This window comes from Callospermophilus lateralis, chromosome 6 (assembly GCF_048772815.1).
Source record: "Callospermophilus lateralis isolate mCalLat2 chromosome 6, mCalLat2.hap1, whole genome shotgun sequence".
NCBI classification, from domain to species: Eukaryota; Metazoa; Chordata; class Mammalia; order Rodentia; family Sciuridae; genus Callospermophilus; species Callospermophilus lateralis.
In genome coordinates this window covers 128,527,288-128,542,522 of record NC_135310.1, presented here as the reverse complement: position 1 = coordinate 128,542,522, position 15,235 = coordinate 128,527,288, and the positions used below count along the sequence as shown (strand labels likewise).

Genomic DNA, 15,235 nt, shown 5'->3' with positions numbered 1-15,235 from the left:
AGTCTCTCTTCTGCTTTCTGTCCTGTTTTCTTTCTCTTTCTCTTTCATTGTGGCATCTATAACCGTGGAAAAGATGCTAGTTAGGAAAAGGACTTGCTGACAACATGCTGCTATAAATGGTTGGCTGTATCAACGGCAGTACGTTACTGTGGGCGAGAACAGTTTGAACTCCTGCCGAATCCTGGCAACCAACAGCAAATCAGAGAAGACTTTCAACTTGTAAATTATGGAGGTTCTGTTTCTGGCCATGACAATGACATCCTGGCCATTTAATTTTGAACTGTATAAATATTCACAGAAAGCTCTCAAGAGAAAATGGGGGGGGGGGAATAAAAGAGTTTTTCAATCACCTGCTTCTTAGAGTTGTATGGAAATAGTGATTTCAAGTGTAGCAGATATAGGGAAACCACAGGATGCAGAGCAAAGCTAATGAGGTATTTCTTAAACTCATTCAGAATCATGGTTTAGGTGGCCAGAACTGTCTCCCTTGATGGAAAGGGGGCAACTGCCTGAAGTTGGAGCCTGAGCTGTGTCCTTTGGGTCCGTCCAGGGCTGCCTCCTTCCAGCTGAGCCCTCTCATCTGGGCTATCAAGTGTGGCAGGATTCTTCAGAAGACCCAGTGGGAGGCTGGTGGGACAGGTTGGAGACCATGGTCTCCTTACAAGAGGACAGACAGGAGGAGGCTGTCTGCCCCATCTGCCAAGAACACCTGAAGGAGGCTGTGAGCACGGACTGCAAACACCTCTTCTGTCGTGTGTGCCTGGCCCAGCACATGGAGAAGGCCTTGGCCTCTGGGGCTCTCTGCTGTCCCCTCTGCCGGAAGCCCTATTCTGAGGGGGTACTGGGGGAAGGCTACATCTGCCACAAGCACCAGAAGAGGTTTCAGAGGTTCTGTGAGAAGAGCAAATGTCTACTGTGCGTGGAATGCCTGGAGTCCCCTGAACACCAATCTCATTCTGAGCCGACCATTGAAAATGCCATCAGTCACTACAAGGTAAGGCTGAGCACCCCTGCCATGGCTCCCTGAGCTATTTGCTTCTGTGCGTGGGACCTTACAGAGAGGATCAATAACTGACACCTTTGTTCCCTCTGCTTCATTCTATTTTATATCCTTGTCTTTGCTTTTCCGTGTATATTTTGCTGCTGATGTTGGACTTTCAAGCTTTAATGTGAGGCTGTCTTAAAGGTGATACTGTCCCTGTAATGGCAGATTTCCAGGAAGCCTGAGCCACTCTTAGTGTGTTCATCTGTTGAATGAAGTTGTACCAGATAACGTAAAGTCTGTTCAATACTAAGATTATATACTCCCTGGTTGATAGTACTAGAAACTTGGCTAGAAGTGAAATCAAGTTTTACCTACGCTAGCAATTATTCTGCAAGTATATTGAAACCTGTATATTAATATATGATTCTCTCTTTTTCTTCCCCCTTTCTTTGTCTTTTCTTCACTTTTTCCTTCTCATCATGATTATTTTTATCTTACTTAATGTTTTAACAGAAAAATTTCAACCTCTTCATATTAAATTCAGACAACACCAAAAGGTATACCATCAAAACTCAAAATCATTTTTCCTGCCTCCCCACATTGTCAGTCCTAGAGGTGATCATTTTTAGATTTTTGTGTATACTTTCAGAAAATTGTGTGTGCAAATGCACTCTTGAAAACACACACACACATACACATGATTTTTTTTTTTCCTGTAGCTTGTCTTTATCATCCAAAAAAATATTTTGGACATTTTCCCATTTTTTCCATCAGTGCTTCCAGATCTTCTGAATTCTTTTCAACAATTGTATGGTATTCATTTTTTGAATGTAACATAAATAGACAAACATTGTGTTATTTTCAAGTTATTATTTTGTTTTGAGGTTGTATACAATGTTGTAATATTTTTCAATGTATATTTTGGATAACTTAGAATACCCAAGATATATTTTGGTGAAAGTGTATAGGAGTCTAATTATTTTTTCTAAGTTACAATTTGTCCTATCACCATTTATTAAATATTGCATATAGTTCTCCCACTGATTTGAATGCCAACTTTGTAATATGCCATAAATGTATATTTACTTACATATGTTCTTGATTCTATTCTGTTTTATTATTCTCTATATTCCTGCTTGTATGCCAAATCATTTTACATATTGTAAATTTGTTCTTTACTTTTAAATGTTTATGCATGCATTATAAATTACAAATATGTATAACATTACAACATAATCCAAAATAAATAGTGATATAGAAAATTTTTATGATAAATAAAACTATGGTTTTAAAGCCATTTTCTGGAAAACCAAAAATGACAACTTTAATATAATACTAAACATAAATAATACCAATTCAAATTAAAGAAGTATATGCTAGTACCAGTTTCTGATAATAAAAACGGCTTAAGTCCTACTATATGTTCAATTCAGGACAGGTATTTGTAGAAACAAAAGAATATTAAAATCATTTATTTTATAAGTAGGCCATGAAGGAAAGAATAATAAGCAGCAGAGTTCTTTTAGACCATAAAATTACTTATGCTCACTTTTTCAGCTAGAAAACTAGCTTGAGAGGTGCTACGACATTTCATTAATAATTTCTCTATAGCAAATAATTGTTTTACATCTAGAGCATATTAAAAAAATTTTATCCTAAATCTTTTTGTTGTTGTTGTTCTTTTGAGTCTTAATCACTAAGAGTTCAAGGTATTTGGTAAAACTTTGATTTCTTAGAGGGCTTGGTGAATGAATTAAAACCAAGTAATATGTTTGTATTCTGAAAATGCTTCTTAAATTCATAAAACATTGCTTGACTGGTGGAGCTAGGTTTCCCCTACAGGTATCATGACATTTGAAGAATACATGTTATAAAATTTCCTACCAATTTTGTCTTGTTCCTTCCTTGTTAGACACTGTGCTTCCTTTTCCATTTTCTCCCTTTGTGGTCCGGCTCCTCTCTTTGATCTGCTGTCTCAGAACTTCTTGCCAGGCTCCATCTTCTTCCCATGCATTGGTCCCTGCCTCCCTTCCTTGCTTCCTCCTTTCTCTCTCTTTCTCATTTTTTCACTGCTAGGGATGGAACCCAGGGCCTTGGGCATGCTAAACAAGCATTCCACTGCTGATTTTTACCAACAGCCCTATGTTAGTATTTTCTTGCCAGATATTTAAGTCACCTGATGAAGCACGGACATTTTTGTGTAGGTGCTAATTTACTAGAGAAACCTGTGTTACCATCTGAAATACCAAAATTGAACAATTCTCTCTTCTTAATGATTGTCTAAGTTTTGCTCATAGTTGGCATCATGTTCTTAAAACAGGTTCCTGTTGTTCCAGGGCACTCTGTTGTTGACACATTCCCATTCTCTCCTTCAATCCTTACACTGAAGGTACATCTTCAATCCAGGAAGTCCACCCTTCAACTCCTGTTTGCTTAGGAACCAATAAATATTCCATATAGTTCTCCCACTGATTTGAATGCCAACTTTGTAATATGCCATAAATATACATAAATGTATATTTACTTCATGTGGTTGGCAAAGTTATATGATCTCCATTTAATTTCTGTCCTCTGCTAATCTGTGCATTAATCTCTTTAAGAATAAGTATACTATTGCTAGGCAGATACAAACTATATTTTTATTGTTGGTACTAGGGATTGAATCTGGGGTGCTTAACCACCAAGTCACATCCTCAGAACAATTTTATTTTTTATTGAGACAAGGTCTTGCAAAATTGTGTAAAGCCTCTCTAAATTGCTAAGGCTGGCCTGGAACCCGAGATCCTCCTATCTCAGCCTCTGGAATCACTGGGAGTATAGGCAAGTTATAAACTTTAAATAACTGAAACTGCATGATGGCCATCATGGGAATCAAAACCTTTCCCTCCCACTTTCTACCTTGTAATATATTTAAATGTCGGATAGATTTTCAATTTATCATCACACTCTGATTTTTCAGAATTTTTGTGGATATTCATATGTTTATTTTGTCAATTCCTCTAGAATTATTTTTACCAACATTTTCCCTCACCCCAATCCAGGTAGTATTTGTATACCATGAATATCTTTCTATTGAAATGATGAAGACTGAGTTTTCAAAGTCTTCTTGATTTTTAGAAACTATTGTAATGATATAAAATGAGAAAAAAAGATATTCCAGCTTGGGAGTGACTATAGAAAGGAGAGAAATAGCTCAGAAAGTTGAAGAGGCAAAGAGCTCTGCACCCTCCAGGTATGGTGTCCTCCGAGTGTGGGGAGGAGCTTCCCACTGGCTAATGAGCCACAGGCACAAGAGGGAGAAATCTACTCATCTACTAAATGATTTACCCAGGTCTGCACCTTGTATAGAATGTCATGCTAGCTGTTATAGGAAGTACCAGATGATTCATGATCGTTGTCTTCAAATTCATGTTTAAACAGTAATAGGAACTGCAGAACAAATAAATGCCAACAATATTTATTCATTTAAGGAAAACAGAGTGAGTTCTTTCTGAATTTATGTATGATGAGGTATGAGTCTTCACTTAAGAAAACAGACAAATAAGAAATGAAACAAACTACATGATTTTGTGATCTAGGAAGAAAACAAATAAGACCCTGAGATGGAGAGTAACACATGACTATGTTAGTGTGGTCTGACGGGGTCTCTTAGGGGAGATGACATTGAAGTTAAGACCTAGAGGGAGAAAAATGGACCAATGCAAAGCCGAGGGAAAGGAAATATATGCAGAGACCCAAGTCTGGAAGGTCTCATTATATTTAAAGAATTTATAATCAGAGTTTGAATTGTTAGGATTTATTGATAGGTTAGAATTGGGGTGAGGAAAAAAAATCAAAGAATCAAAGATGACTTCATGAGTTTCTGGTTTGAGAAACCAAAGGGATGATGTGACAGATAAGGACTGGGGAGACCAGGTTTGAATGAAATATCAAGAGTTTCATTTGGGACAAGTTGAGTCCAAGTTGAGACACACCATAGTAACGATCTTAGATATGTAATTGGATATCAACTCTGTATCTCCAAAGAGAGTCTGGGGTTATATTCTCAGAATCTAGAGCAGGAATGAAGGTAATATTTATTTATTTGTTATGGTACTTGAACTTGAACCCAGGGGCATGCTACCACTGAGTTACATCCTGGTTCTTTTTTTTTTTTTTTTTTGATACTGAGGCTTGAACCCAGGGGTGCACTCAACAACTGGGCCACATCCCCAGCCCTTTTCAATATTTTATTTAGAGATAGGGTCTCGCTGAGGTGCTAAGTGCCTTGCTAATTTTCTGAGGCTGGATTTGAACTCACAATCCTCCTGCCTCAGCCTCCTGAGCCACTGGGATTACAGGCATGCACCACCATGCCTGGCTCCCCAGTTCCTTTTATTTTGTATTTTGAGACAGGGTTTCACTAAGTTGCTGAGGGTCTTCTAAGTTGCCGAGGCTGGCTTTGAACTTGCAAACCACTTATCTCAGGCTTGAAAATTGCTAGGATTACAGGTGTGTACCACGGCACCTGGCTTGAATATGATATTTACATCCAAGGGAATTGATGCAATATCCTTAGAAGGGAATCTTGAGAGAAAATCAGTTTCAGGGAAGGTCATGGGAAAGGTGATCACTAGGATGTAGGATAGAGAAGGACCCAGAAAAGGAGACAGGGTGAGTCACAGAAGGACAGGAGAAAAACAGAAAATTGTGTCCCAGTGCTGAGAGAAGAGCTTTTTAAGATATGATGTTAGATTGCATTGAAAGAGACTGAGGGGCCCTTTAGATAGTGGCAGAGAAGAGAAGCCTGGGCTGGAAGAAAGGGACTTCTTCCACTTGTTCCGTAGGGGACAAAAGAAGCTGTCTCTAAACATAAGCAGTTTTTACGTTTTAGAGACAGCTTGGGTGTTCTGGTTTTTTTTTCCTCAATAATATAAGAAGCAGGAACATCAGCAGTGTGGCAGAGGTGGGGATGCAAAAGGTGTGAAAAGAGAGAATAGTTTGGGTGATATAATTCAGGCAAGTGAACTATGAGAGAACCAGCACAGAGTTGGCTGGCTGGCTGGAGCACCCGTCTGCAGTTTGAAACAAGTGATCTAAGATGTTCCAAGAGGCTGCTTGAGGACAGACAGCTGAGGAAAAGGTGATGTACAATTTACCCAAGCATAAGGAGGTGGCTGAAAAGTAGAGAGAGGAAGAGCAAGACAGTTGAGTCTATTTCCGTAGAAGTTATGATGGTGGGCCCTGTGTGCACCTGTTAACGTTGACAGAACAGGTTTGGTTTGGTTTTGACAGTACTAGGGATTGAACTCTGGGGAGGCTTACCACTGAGCTATATCCCCAGCCCATTTTTAATTTTTGAGACAGGCTCTTACTAAGTTGTTAAGGCTGTCTTCAAACTTGCCATCCTCCTGCCTCAGCCTCCAGAATCTCTGGGACTACAGGTGTGTACCACCATGCCTGGCATAAATTATATCCTTTGAAAAAGAATTATGCTGTATTCCAGAAAGACTGAAAAGTTTGTAATGCCACTAAGTCTTCTTTGTATACCTGTTTCCTTACTGACTGACCAATGATGGTGTCTAGCACTTTCATGTATTTTGTTGGTTTAATAAGTGTGTAACATTCACTTCAGTTGTTTTACTTGATTTCTACATGCGGGGGGCAGGGGGGAGGGTGGTGAGATTATTTTATCTATGAAGAGTCACTTTCTACATTTCCCCATAGAATCAGGACATAAATTCTGTATCATCACCTCACAGTACTTATTCTTTTGAAAAATAACTGTATTAGTTATGTTTAGCCTACATTTTTTATTTTATTCTTTCTTTTCTTTTTTCTTGTATTTTAGGGGCAAAAAATTTAGAAATTTTATATTTAAAATCACTTCTATTCTTTATAGAAATAAAATCTCCTTATCTTAAATACTCAAAAATTTGTCTAATATGATTATGCTGCTCTTTTATCTTTAAAGATTATAATTTTAAGCTTATTTAATATACTGTATAGTGTGAAGGATAAATCCATGTTAATTTTTAAAATTCTTGTATCCAGTCATCTGCAAACATTTCTATAATAGTGAGTCCTTTCCACATTTATGTGTTATTTCTGATTTGACATAAAGTAAGTTCTTATAACAATGTAATGGAAAATTTTCACTCTTCTACATTGATTATTATTTTTGTATTAATGTTATTATTACATATTTTTGATATGTTTGGTCTCATGGTTTACTTTTAAATCTAGAAGTATCTTTGCCATTGAAAATTTTTTTGAGACTTGATAATCTTGTTGACTCTCCTTTCAGAAGAATGTTCTTATATCACCTTTGTAAGTTTTTTGCTTTTGTTTTGAGATGGGGTTCTCATTATGCTGTCCAGGCTGGTCTTTTTTTTTTTTTTTTTTTTCAATGTTTTTTTTTTTTTATTATTAGTTGTTCAAAACATTACAAAGCTCTTGACATATCATATTTCATACATTTGATTCAAGCAGATTATGACCTCCCATTTTTACCCCGTATACATATTGCAGATTCACATCGGTTCCACATCCACTTTTTTACATACTGCCATACTAGTGTCTGTTGTATTCTGCTGCCCTTCCTATCCTCTACTATCCCCCCTCCCCTCTCCTCCCTTCCCCTCCTATCTTCTCTCTCTACAGGCTGGTCTTAAACTTGGCACTCAAGCATTCTTTTTGCTTCACCTCCCAAGTAGTTGAGACTACAGGTGTATGCCACCATATCTGGCTGTTTCTTTGTTTTTTAGAGTGCTCCCTGGGATTTTCAAGGTCATTGCATTAAATTTCTTGATTTCTTTAAGACTCGTGACTTTTGAGGGTTTATTTACTTTTCTTGACAAGTAGCAGGAAGTATCACCGAGTGTTTTTCTCTGTTCTGAATTGGAAATCAAAGTGTCTTTGACTTGAGGTGCCCTGATTCTATTGAAGTTAGCTATATCTATATTTTATAATGTTGGCTTTTTTTTGGTCTTATAGATTCAAATGAGAGTCTTTGCTGAGCTCCTATATTTACTCATAAACCCTTTATGTCTATTTCCTGAACTTTTCTAGAGCATGATGATGTGGATGATATTATTCTGTAGAAGCATGCATTTTGAAAGTTAGTTGTGAGGTTTTTTTTTTGTTGTTGTTGTTATTTAATATATTGGGGATGGGTACTTTTTGTCTGTCAACTGCATTTTCTTTTATACACGTTATTATGGTTAAGTTGTTTGAGAACAAATTTCAGTGTTGCTAGGTTTTCATATTCCATCACTGCTTAACACCCTCGTTTTTACTGTGAAGTCATAGTTTATCTGACAGCTTATAGGATCACAAACTTAAAAAATATTCATTCAAGACAAGACAGGCATTAAACTATTCACTATATTCCAATACGTCTGAGCCATTTTCTAGCCATTCAGCTCTAGCTCCAATCTTCATCATTTCATTCATTTATCTTTCTTGCTATTATCTCTGCTTTCTTTTCTCATTACACAGTACCAGTAAGTTGACCTTAAGTCCTTTATTAAATTTTATTTTTTATTTTATTTTTTTATTTTATTTTTTTTAAATTTTTTTTAAATTAATTTTTATTGTAGGTTGTTCAAAACATTACATAGTTCTTTATATATCATATTTCACACTTTGATTCAAGTGGGATATGAGCTCCCATTTTTACCCCATATACAGATTGCAGAATCACTTCAGTTGCACAACCATTGATTTACATATTGCCATTCTGGAGTCTGTTGTATTCTGCTGCCTTTCCTATCCTCTACTATCCCCCCTCCCCCCTCCCCTCCCCTCTTCTCTCTCTACCCCCTCCTTTATTAAATTTTAAACTGCCAGAAGATAATACTAAAGAGTATTTTTGGTAGGTAAATTGCTAGAAGCCACCAGTGAAATGTGCATGAACCTAATTGGCATGGAAGCCATTGGATAAGAAAGTCTGGTATCTGGGAACTCCTGGATACTGGTTTGAGATTGCCTGATACTTGTGACTTTCTATTCAGCTCTGTCACAGGTTCTGCATGGCACCGGAGATGAGTGACCCTGCTGGAGCCACATAGCCACACAACCTCTCAGAGATGGGTGTGGCTTGCCAAGAGGCCAATCAACCTGTTGACTGCAAGCCATCACGAAGCAAGACTCCACAGGCTGAAACCTTATCCCTGCCTTTGATGTACTCTCTCTTAAATAAAGAACCAGAGCCATTTTCTAGTCATTCAGTGCTAGCTCCAACTGGAACTGGAGGACCTATCCGGAGCTCCCCTTTTTTGAATCCACTTTCTGGCTCTGGCTCTTATTTCTTTACTAATTATTCCAGACTTTCTTTTTCTCAGGTAGTTCATCACCTTCTGAATAGGAAACTATCCTGGAAGGGTGCTGGCTGCCAAGGGTAGTAAATGTTTGTAGAAATTTGCTTTTTAACTCAAACAAGTGGCTAATTTATATGACATACTCTCATTGAATATTATTTTACTGCAAAATGGATGAAAACATACTTTTTGAAACAGAGAACTGTTTGAATATTGTAAATGATACATCTATATAACCTGCAATCTTCCATCATTTCATGCATTTATCTTTATTGCTGTTATCTCTGCTTTCTTTTCTCATTTACACAGTACCAGTAAGTTGACTTTAAACCCTTCATTAAATTTTAAACTGCCAGAAGATAAGACTCTGACTTTTAAAACTGAACTTGGAAAATGGGTTCTGACCATCAGAAAAAGATAGTATTTCTGGCAAGAGGAAATAAGAGATAAACCATAATGAGGTGGGGCTTCATGGGTGTGTTCAGAAAGACCCAAGCAATCCTGTTGACCAGTGCAGAGGGTGTGCAGGAAGCTGAGAGAGAGAGAGAGAGAGAGAGAGAGAGAGAGAGAGAGAGAACTGGAAATGTAAATTGGAGTTGTGTCACAGAGAGAAGAGCCTTAGAGGCTGGGTGGAGTTTGGGCTTATCTTGTCAAAGAGGAGCAGTTTGAAGGGAAGAGAAGCACAGATAAAAAGTGAAATGTAAGATGGGTTATGGCTCAGTGGCAGAGTGCTTGCCTTGCACATGCGAGGCACTGGGTTCAATCCTCAGCACCACATAAAAATGAATAAATGAAGTAAAGGTATTGCATCTATCTATAACTAAAAAATATTTTTTAAAAAGTAAGTAAAATGTGACAGAAGGGCAGGCAGAACAGTGGGTACAATGACAGAATTACGAAGGCTAAGGGGAAAGGGTTGTAGGTGACTAGTCTGAATTCTCCAAATGATTTTTTGAGTTACTAGCAGGACAGGAAATACTTAGCTCAGTTGAAAATATGAGATTAACTGTTAGAAAAAAAGATTTGGTTTCAGAATTATGACTCATCATAATCTGAAGTTAAGGACATAATCTAAGATAGGAAGGGTTAAGGAACCAACCTCCCATCAGGGTTCTTTTTATAGGATTTTGAAATGCAGAAACAGAGAAGGCACAAGGCTGGGAAGGACAGGGTGGGACAAGAGAGGGAAATGCCATCCACAAAAAAGAGAGCTGAGAAGAAGTCTTCTCACTTCATCATGGAGATCACAGGTCACCCTGGAGAGAGGAGCTTCAAGAGAAGGATGAAAAACCAAGGCAGATGGCCACGGAATGTAGGGCCATCAGGATGGACAATGGCGAGGACAGACTGACTGCTCAATAGACATCTGACTGTGAGGGCAGAAGTGAGCAGGTTGAAGGGCAAAGGCTGTTTGTGATTTTTAAGACCTGAACATTTGTGCTCACACAAGCAATTCCACAGCCCTTCTCAGCCTGTCCCCTTCCCCTGCAAGGCCAGTGAGTGACAGTGACACTCATTTATTGCCTTAAGTTTTAAAATTTTGCCTCTGCTGGGAAATGCCTGCAGGAAGTACCCAGTGACAGATTTGCCAGAATGCTCTAGCTGACTTCTTACCTGTCCACTGTCCCTGGGTTAAGGAACCCAGATTCAAGACTCATCCCATAGAAAAACCCATGTCTGAGAGACACTGTTGGGGAGAAAGGAAGACTTTGTTCAGTGGCCAAAGAATGGTGAAGAAGGAGCTTAGCTCATGAATCAGCTACTCAACTCCAGAAGGCTGAGGGGTTACAGATATAGGATAGGAATAATGAGGGAGAGGGATAGGCTAATACAGAGGAGGAATATTCATGTATTTTCTGGGAATAGGTGAAGATCTTCCAGGTTCTCAGTGCCACTTCATTTCACTCTTCACGTTATTTGGTGTTTACAGTCATGGAGGCTGGTAGATGTCTTTTAGTCTTGAAGCAGGCAGAAAGAGATAGTAGGCCAGTCTAGGTCAAGTTAACAATTATGATGGGCCCCATGTGAGCACTTGTAAATATTGCTAGGACATTTTGTATTGTATTATATTGTATTGAATTATTTTTATCATATTGTATTTTATTTCATTTTCTCAGTATTAAGAATTGGATCCAGGGGTGCTTTATAACTGAACTATATAGTCCTAGCCTTTTTGAGACAGGTCTTGCTAAATTGCTGAAGCTGCCCTTGAATTTACAATCCTCCTGTTTCAGCCTCCTGAGTAGCTGGGATTACAGGTGTGTGCCACCAAACCTCAATCTAATCTGTCATTTCTCTATTAATTTTGTCCATGTGCTGTTATTAAACAGAAGTGTTTAATCTTGATGTGATCAAATTAAACATTTTCCCCATCATTTATGCTTTGAGGTGTTTGTTTATGGCATTATTTCCCTACCCCTCAGTTCATAACTTTGTATGTGAATATTATTTTTTATTAACTTTACACTTTCACCTTTCATACTGCAGTTTTTTAGATAGGGACTTGGTTTTATTTCTTGGTTATCACAAGCCAGTTTTCCCAGGATCATCTTCTATAGTTCTGTTCCTCCTGTTGGGTAACTGTAGATGATGATAGTGTACAGTATATTTCCAAAAAAACCCTAGAAGTAGTCAAGTGGAGTGACATATGCCTGTAATCCCAGCAACTTGGGAGGCTGAGCAGAAGGATTGAAGTTCAAGACCAGCTTCAGTAACTTATGGAGACCCTGTCTCAAAATAAAATATAAAAAGGATGGGAGATATTGCTCAGTGGTTAAGTGCCTGTGGGTTCAAAAAAAAAAAAAAAAAAAAAGCTAGAACAAAGGATTTTTAAATGTTACTATCACCAAAAAACAAATCTTTGAGTATATAGTATGCTTACCCAGACTTGAACATTACACAATATTTATTGAAACATTGCATGGCACTCCATAAATATGTACAATTTTATGTATGAATTTAAAGTGAATATATGTATATATACATATATATGTATACATATACTATATACATATGTAAAATTGTCATATGACTTTTATATTTGGAGAGGAGAGCACCCTAAACTCAAGTGAAAATGGTTCTATCACTATCTGTTATTTTGTGTGGATCTAGACTAAAAAAATTACTCATTACTTTTCTCCTATGATTTTCTATTAAATAAACTCTCAAGTTCCTTGTTTCAAAGGTACCTACTATTTTTAGGCAGAACATTACATTAGCCTCCTGCTGGGCAGGACCCTACCTGCTGTGTGGGGTTCCCCCAGTGGGTGCGCCCCTACCACTTGTCTGATGAGCAGTTGTGCCCCGGTCTTTAGGAACGACTCACCCGCCGGTTCAGGAAGCTCAGAAAGGACATTGGAGAACTTCAGAGGCTCAAGGCTCAGGAGGAGGAGAAGCTGCAGGCTCTGCAGGTGGGTTTCTCCAAATCCTAGGAGGGAAGGATTATGTTGGAGAGTCCTCAGGCACCTCTCTTCCTATTTTGGATGTCTGTCCCCTGAACAGCCTGAAGGGGATGGAAGGTTGCTGAGGCTAAATACCTGGGTGTTGGGTTGGGCTTCAGGGTTGGCTAGTGGAGTGACCTGGGGCATGATAAGCCCTCTGACTTTTATGTGACTTATATTAACTGAAAACCAACCTTACTCTCTCTGGCTCATGGTGACAATCAAAAGAGACATCAATCAAGTGAAAATTACTACACCAACCAAGGGCTCTGTCCCAAGAGCCCTAGGTGGGAAGTTTCCTTTCTTTCGGTTAGTCTTTCTTTATGAGAAACACAGCTGCCTCTGTGATTCCTGTGACACAGGAAGGCTGTCCCACCAGGGGAAGAGGACTGAGGAATCAGCATCCTTACTCAGGTATTCAGACTGTGGAGGGCCAGGAGGGAGCATCTGACATTGAGTCTTAGGGAGTCCGTTTTCTGGAGTTTCAGGTAGACTGTGGAAACCACAAGTTGGAGGCTGAGCTGGTGAGTCAGCATCCAAACAAGGGACAACTGGATATTATCCCTCAACAGCAGCTGGGCCAGCTGGAGGACACATCAGCAAAGGAGGCCAGAATCCTTGAGCTCTCCAAGGCAATAGCACAGATCAGCCTTCTGGTTGCTGATCTGGAGAGTACAGCCAAGGAGTTGGATGCCAATACACTGATGGTGTGTACCTGAGGTACCTCCCCAACACTGGGATTCTCTCTGAATAGTATGCAGCCCACCTACAGCACCCCTCCAGGAGATGTAAAGGAAGTACTCACGTTGTACATAGGGGCAAGTAGTGGTGGTGTTTGTCCAAGGTCACACCCTGCTGCTTCAGCCTGGTAAGGTGTAGAAGGAGGGTACAATCCCTTGCAGCTTCCAAGGTGGCCCCCAGAGTGACCTTCAAGAGCAAGTTTGGAAGGGAATTTGGAGGTGTCAGGAACCTGAGATCTGATTGTGATTCTCACTCTCTTTCTCTCTTTTAGACTGCCAGTGACTTACTGAAAAGGTATGAGTCATCCCTTTTCTCTTCCCGCATGTACAGACTCATCACATAGAGGTGCACATCGACTTCATCATTTTTGCCTTCATGCTTCATGGCCAGTGGTGTCAAAGGAAAGCAGGGAGTTGAAACTCCAAACGTCAGCTGCTGTGTTCAGATGAAAGAAGATTTAAATTCAGACAGCAAAAGTCATGCAAGAGAACTTTATTAGAAGTCAAAGTGAGGTGAAAATAAAGTAAAAGAAAAGTGAGGCTTAAGCAAAAAGCACTCTCAAGGGAGAGAGTGGGCTGTCTCCAAGCAGAGAACAACAAAGGAGACAATGCTGTCCCCAATTTTATTATTGTTTTTTGTTTACCAGGAGAACTGGGGACCATGTTCTGTGCTCTTTGTCAATCAAGTGTTCAACTCTTCCTTCACATTGGGCAGTGGAGTTACTGACCTTAGTTGGTCCTCTCCGAAACTGCCATAGTGGCCATCCTCTTTAGGGAAGGTTTCATCTACAAGTCAATCCCATGTTAATGTGAGCATTGGGGTCATTAGCTTATCAGAAGTTACCTTAGTGCACCCACTAAAGGAATCTTCCTTCCCAGACAATTGGAGACACTTAAAACCATAATTCTGAGTTTTATGTCAACATCAATGGACCCTATAAGAGTTAGTTCCATTAACCTTTTCTCTTGCCATGTTTCCCAATTAGCTCCTTTTGCTTGTTTATTTTCTACAAATCAACTACTACTCTTTGCTTTCTCTTCTACTTTGAAGTAGTTTAAAGAAGGACCCTAAAGACAGATGCACTGGCCCATGCCTGTAATCCCAGGGGTGCGGAAGGCTGAAGCAGGAGGATCAGGAGTCCAAAGCCAACCTCAGAAAAAGTGAGGTGCTAAGCAACTCAATGAGACCCTGTCTCTAAATAAAATACAAAATAGGGCTAGAAATATGACTCAATGGTTGACTGCCTCTGAGTTCAATCCCTGGTCCCAGGGGGGAAAAGAAACTTAAAGTAATTTTAAAAAACACCTGTGACCTTGCCTGCATTTCACTGCTCATTGCTAGCGACTACCTAACAGTGGAAGATTCTACAGAATATATGAATTTATCAAGGATTTCTTTGTTTCTAGGAGTACTCCAAAGAATCTAGATGAACTCCTCTCTCTGCTTGCTCCAGCTGGTCCAGTGGCCAATTAATCTTCCTGGTGCATCATCAGGTCTGCCATCTCCAGAACACATACCTATTTCGTCATCCCTACAGCCGTGATCTGATGCCTGGATCTCTGACACTTGGACTCAATCTCCTTCCTGAATGAGTTTCATGCTATGGCTCTCACTGTGGAGGTCAGATCCATGATCTCCAGGACCACTTACGTGATCTCCATTTTGCCTGTAAACCAATGGTATTAAAATAAGCACCCAGGTATCTGGGTGGCACGAGCTCACCAATGATGATGCCACGTTAGTACATGGATCCCAGCAGGTTTGTGGGA

The 15,235-nt window shown here is 39.3% G+C and overlaps 1 protein-coding gene and 1 pseudogene across 1 annotated transcript; one reads left to right on the top strand and one right to left on the bottom strand.

The window, feature by feature from the left end:
* Nucleotides 1–649: 649 nt before the first annotated feature.
* Trim40 (tripartite motif containing 40) lies at nt 650–14,939 on the top strand. The gene is made up of 5 exons (XM_076859075.1): nt 650–994; nt 12,600–12,695; nt 13,214–13,432; nt 13,738–13,760; nt 14,873–14,939. The coding sequence occupies exons 1-5, from the start codon at nt 650–652 to the stop codon at nt 14,937–14,939; spliced, it is 750 nt and encodes a 249-aa protein (XP_076715190.1).
* Nucleotides 2,811–3,848, bottom strand: LOC143401695 (receptor-binding cancer antigen expressed on SiSo cells pseudogene; annotated as a pseudogene).
* Nucleotides 14,940–15,235: the final 296 nt, after the last annotated feature.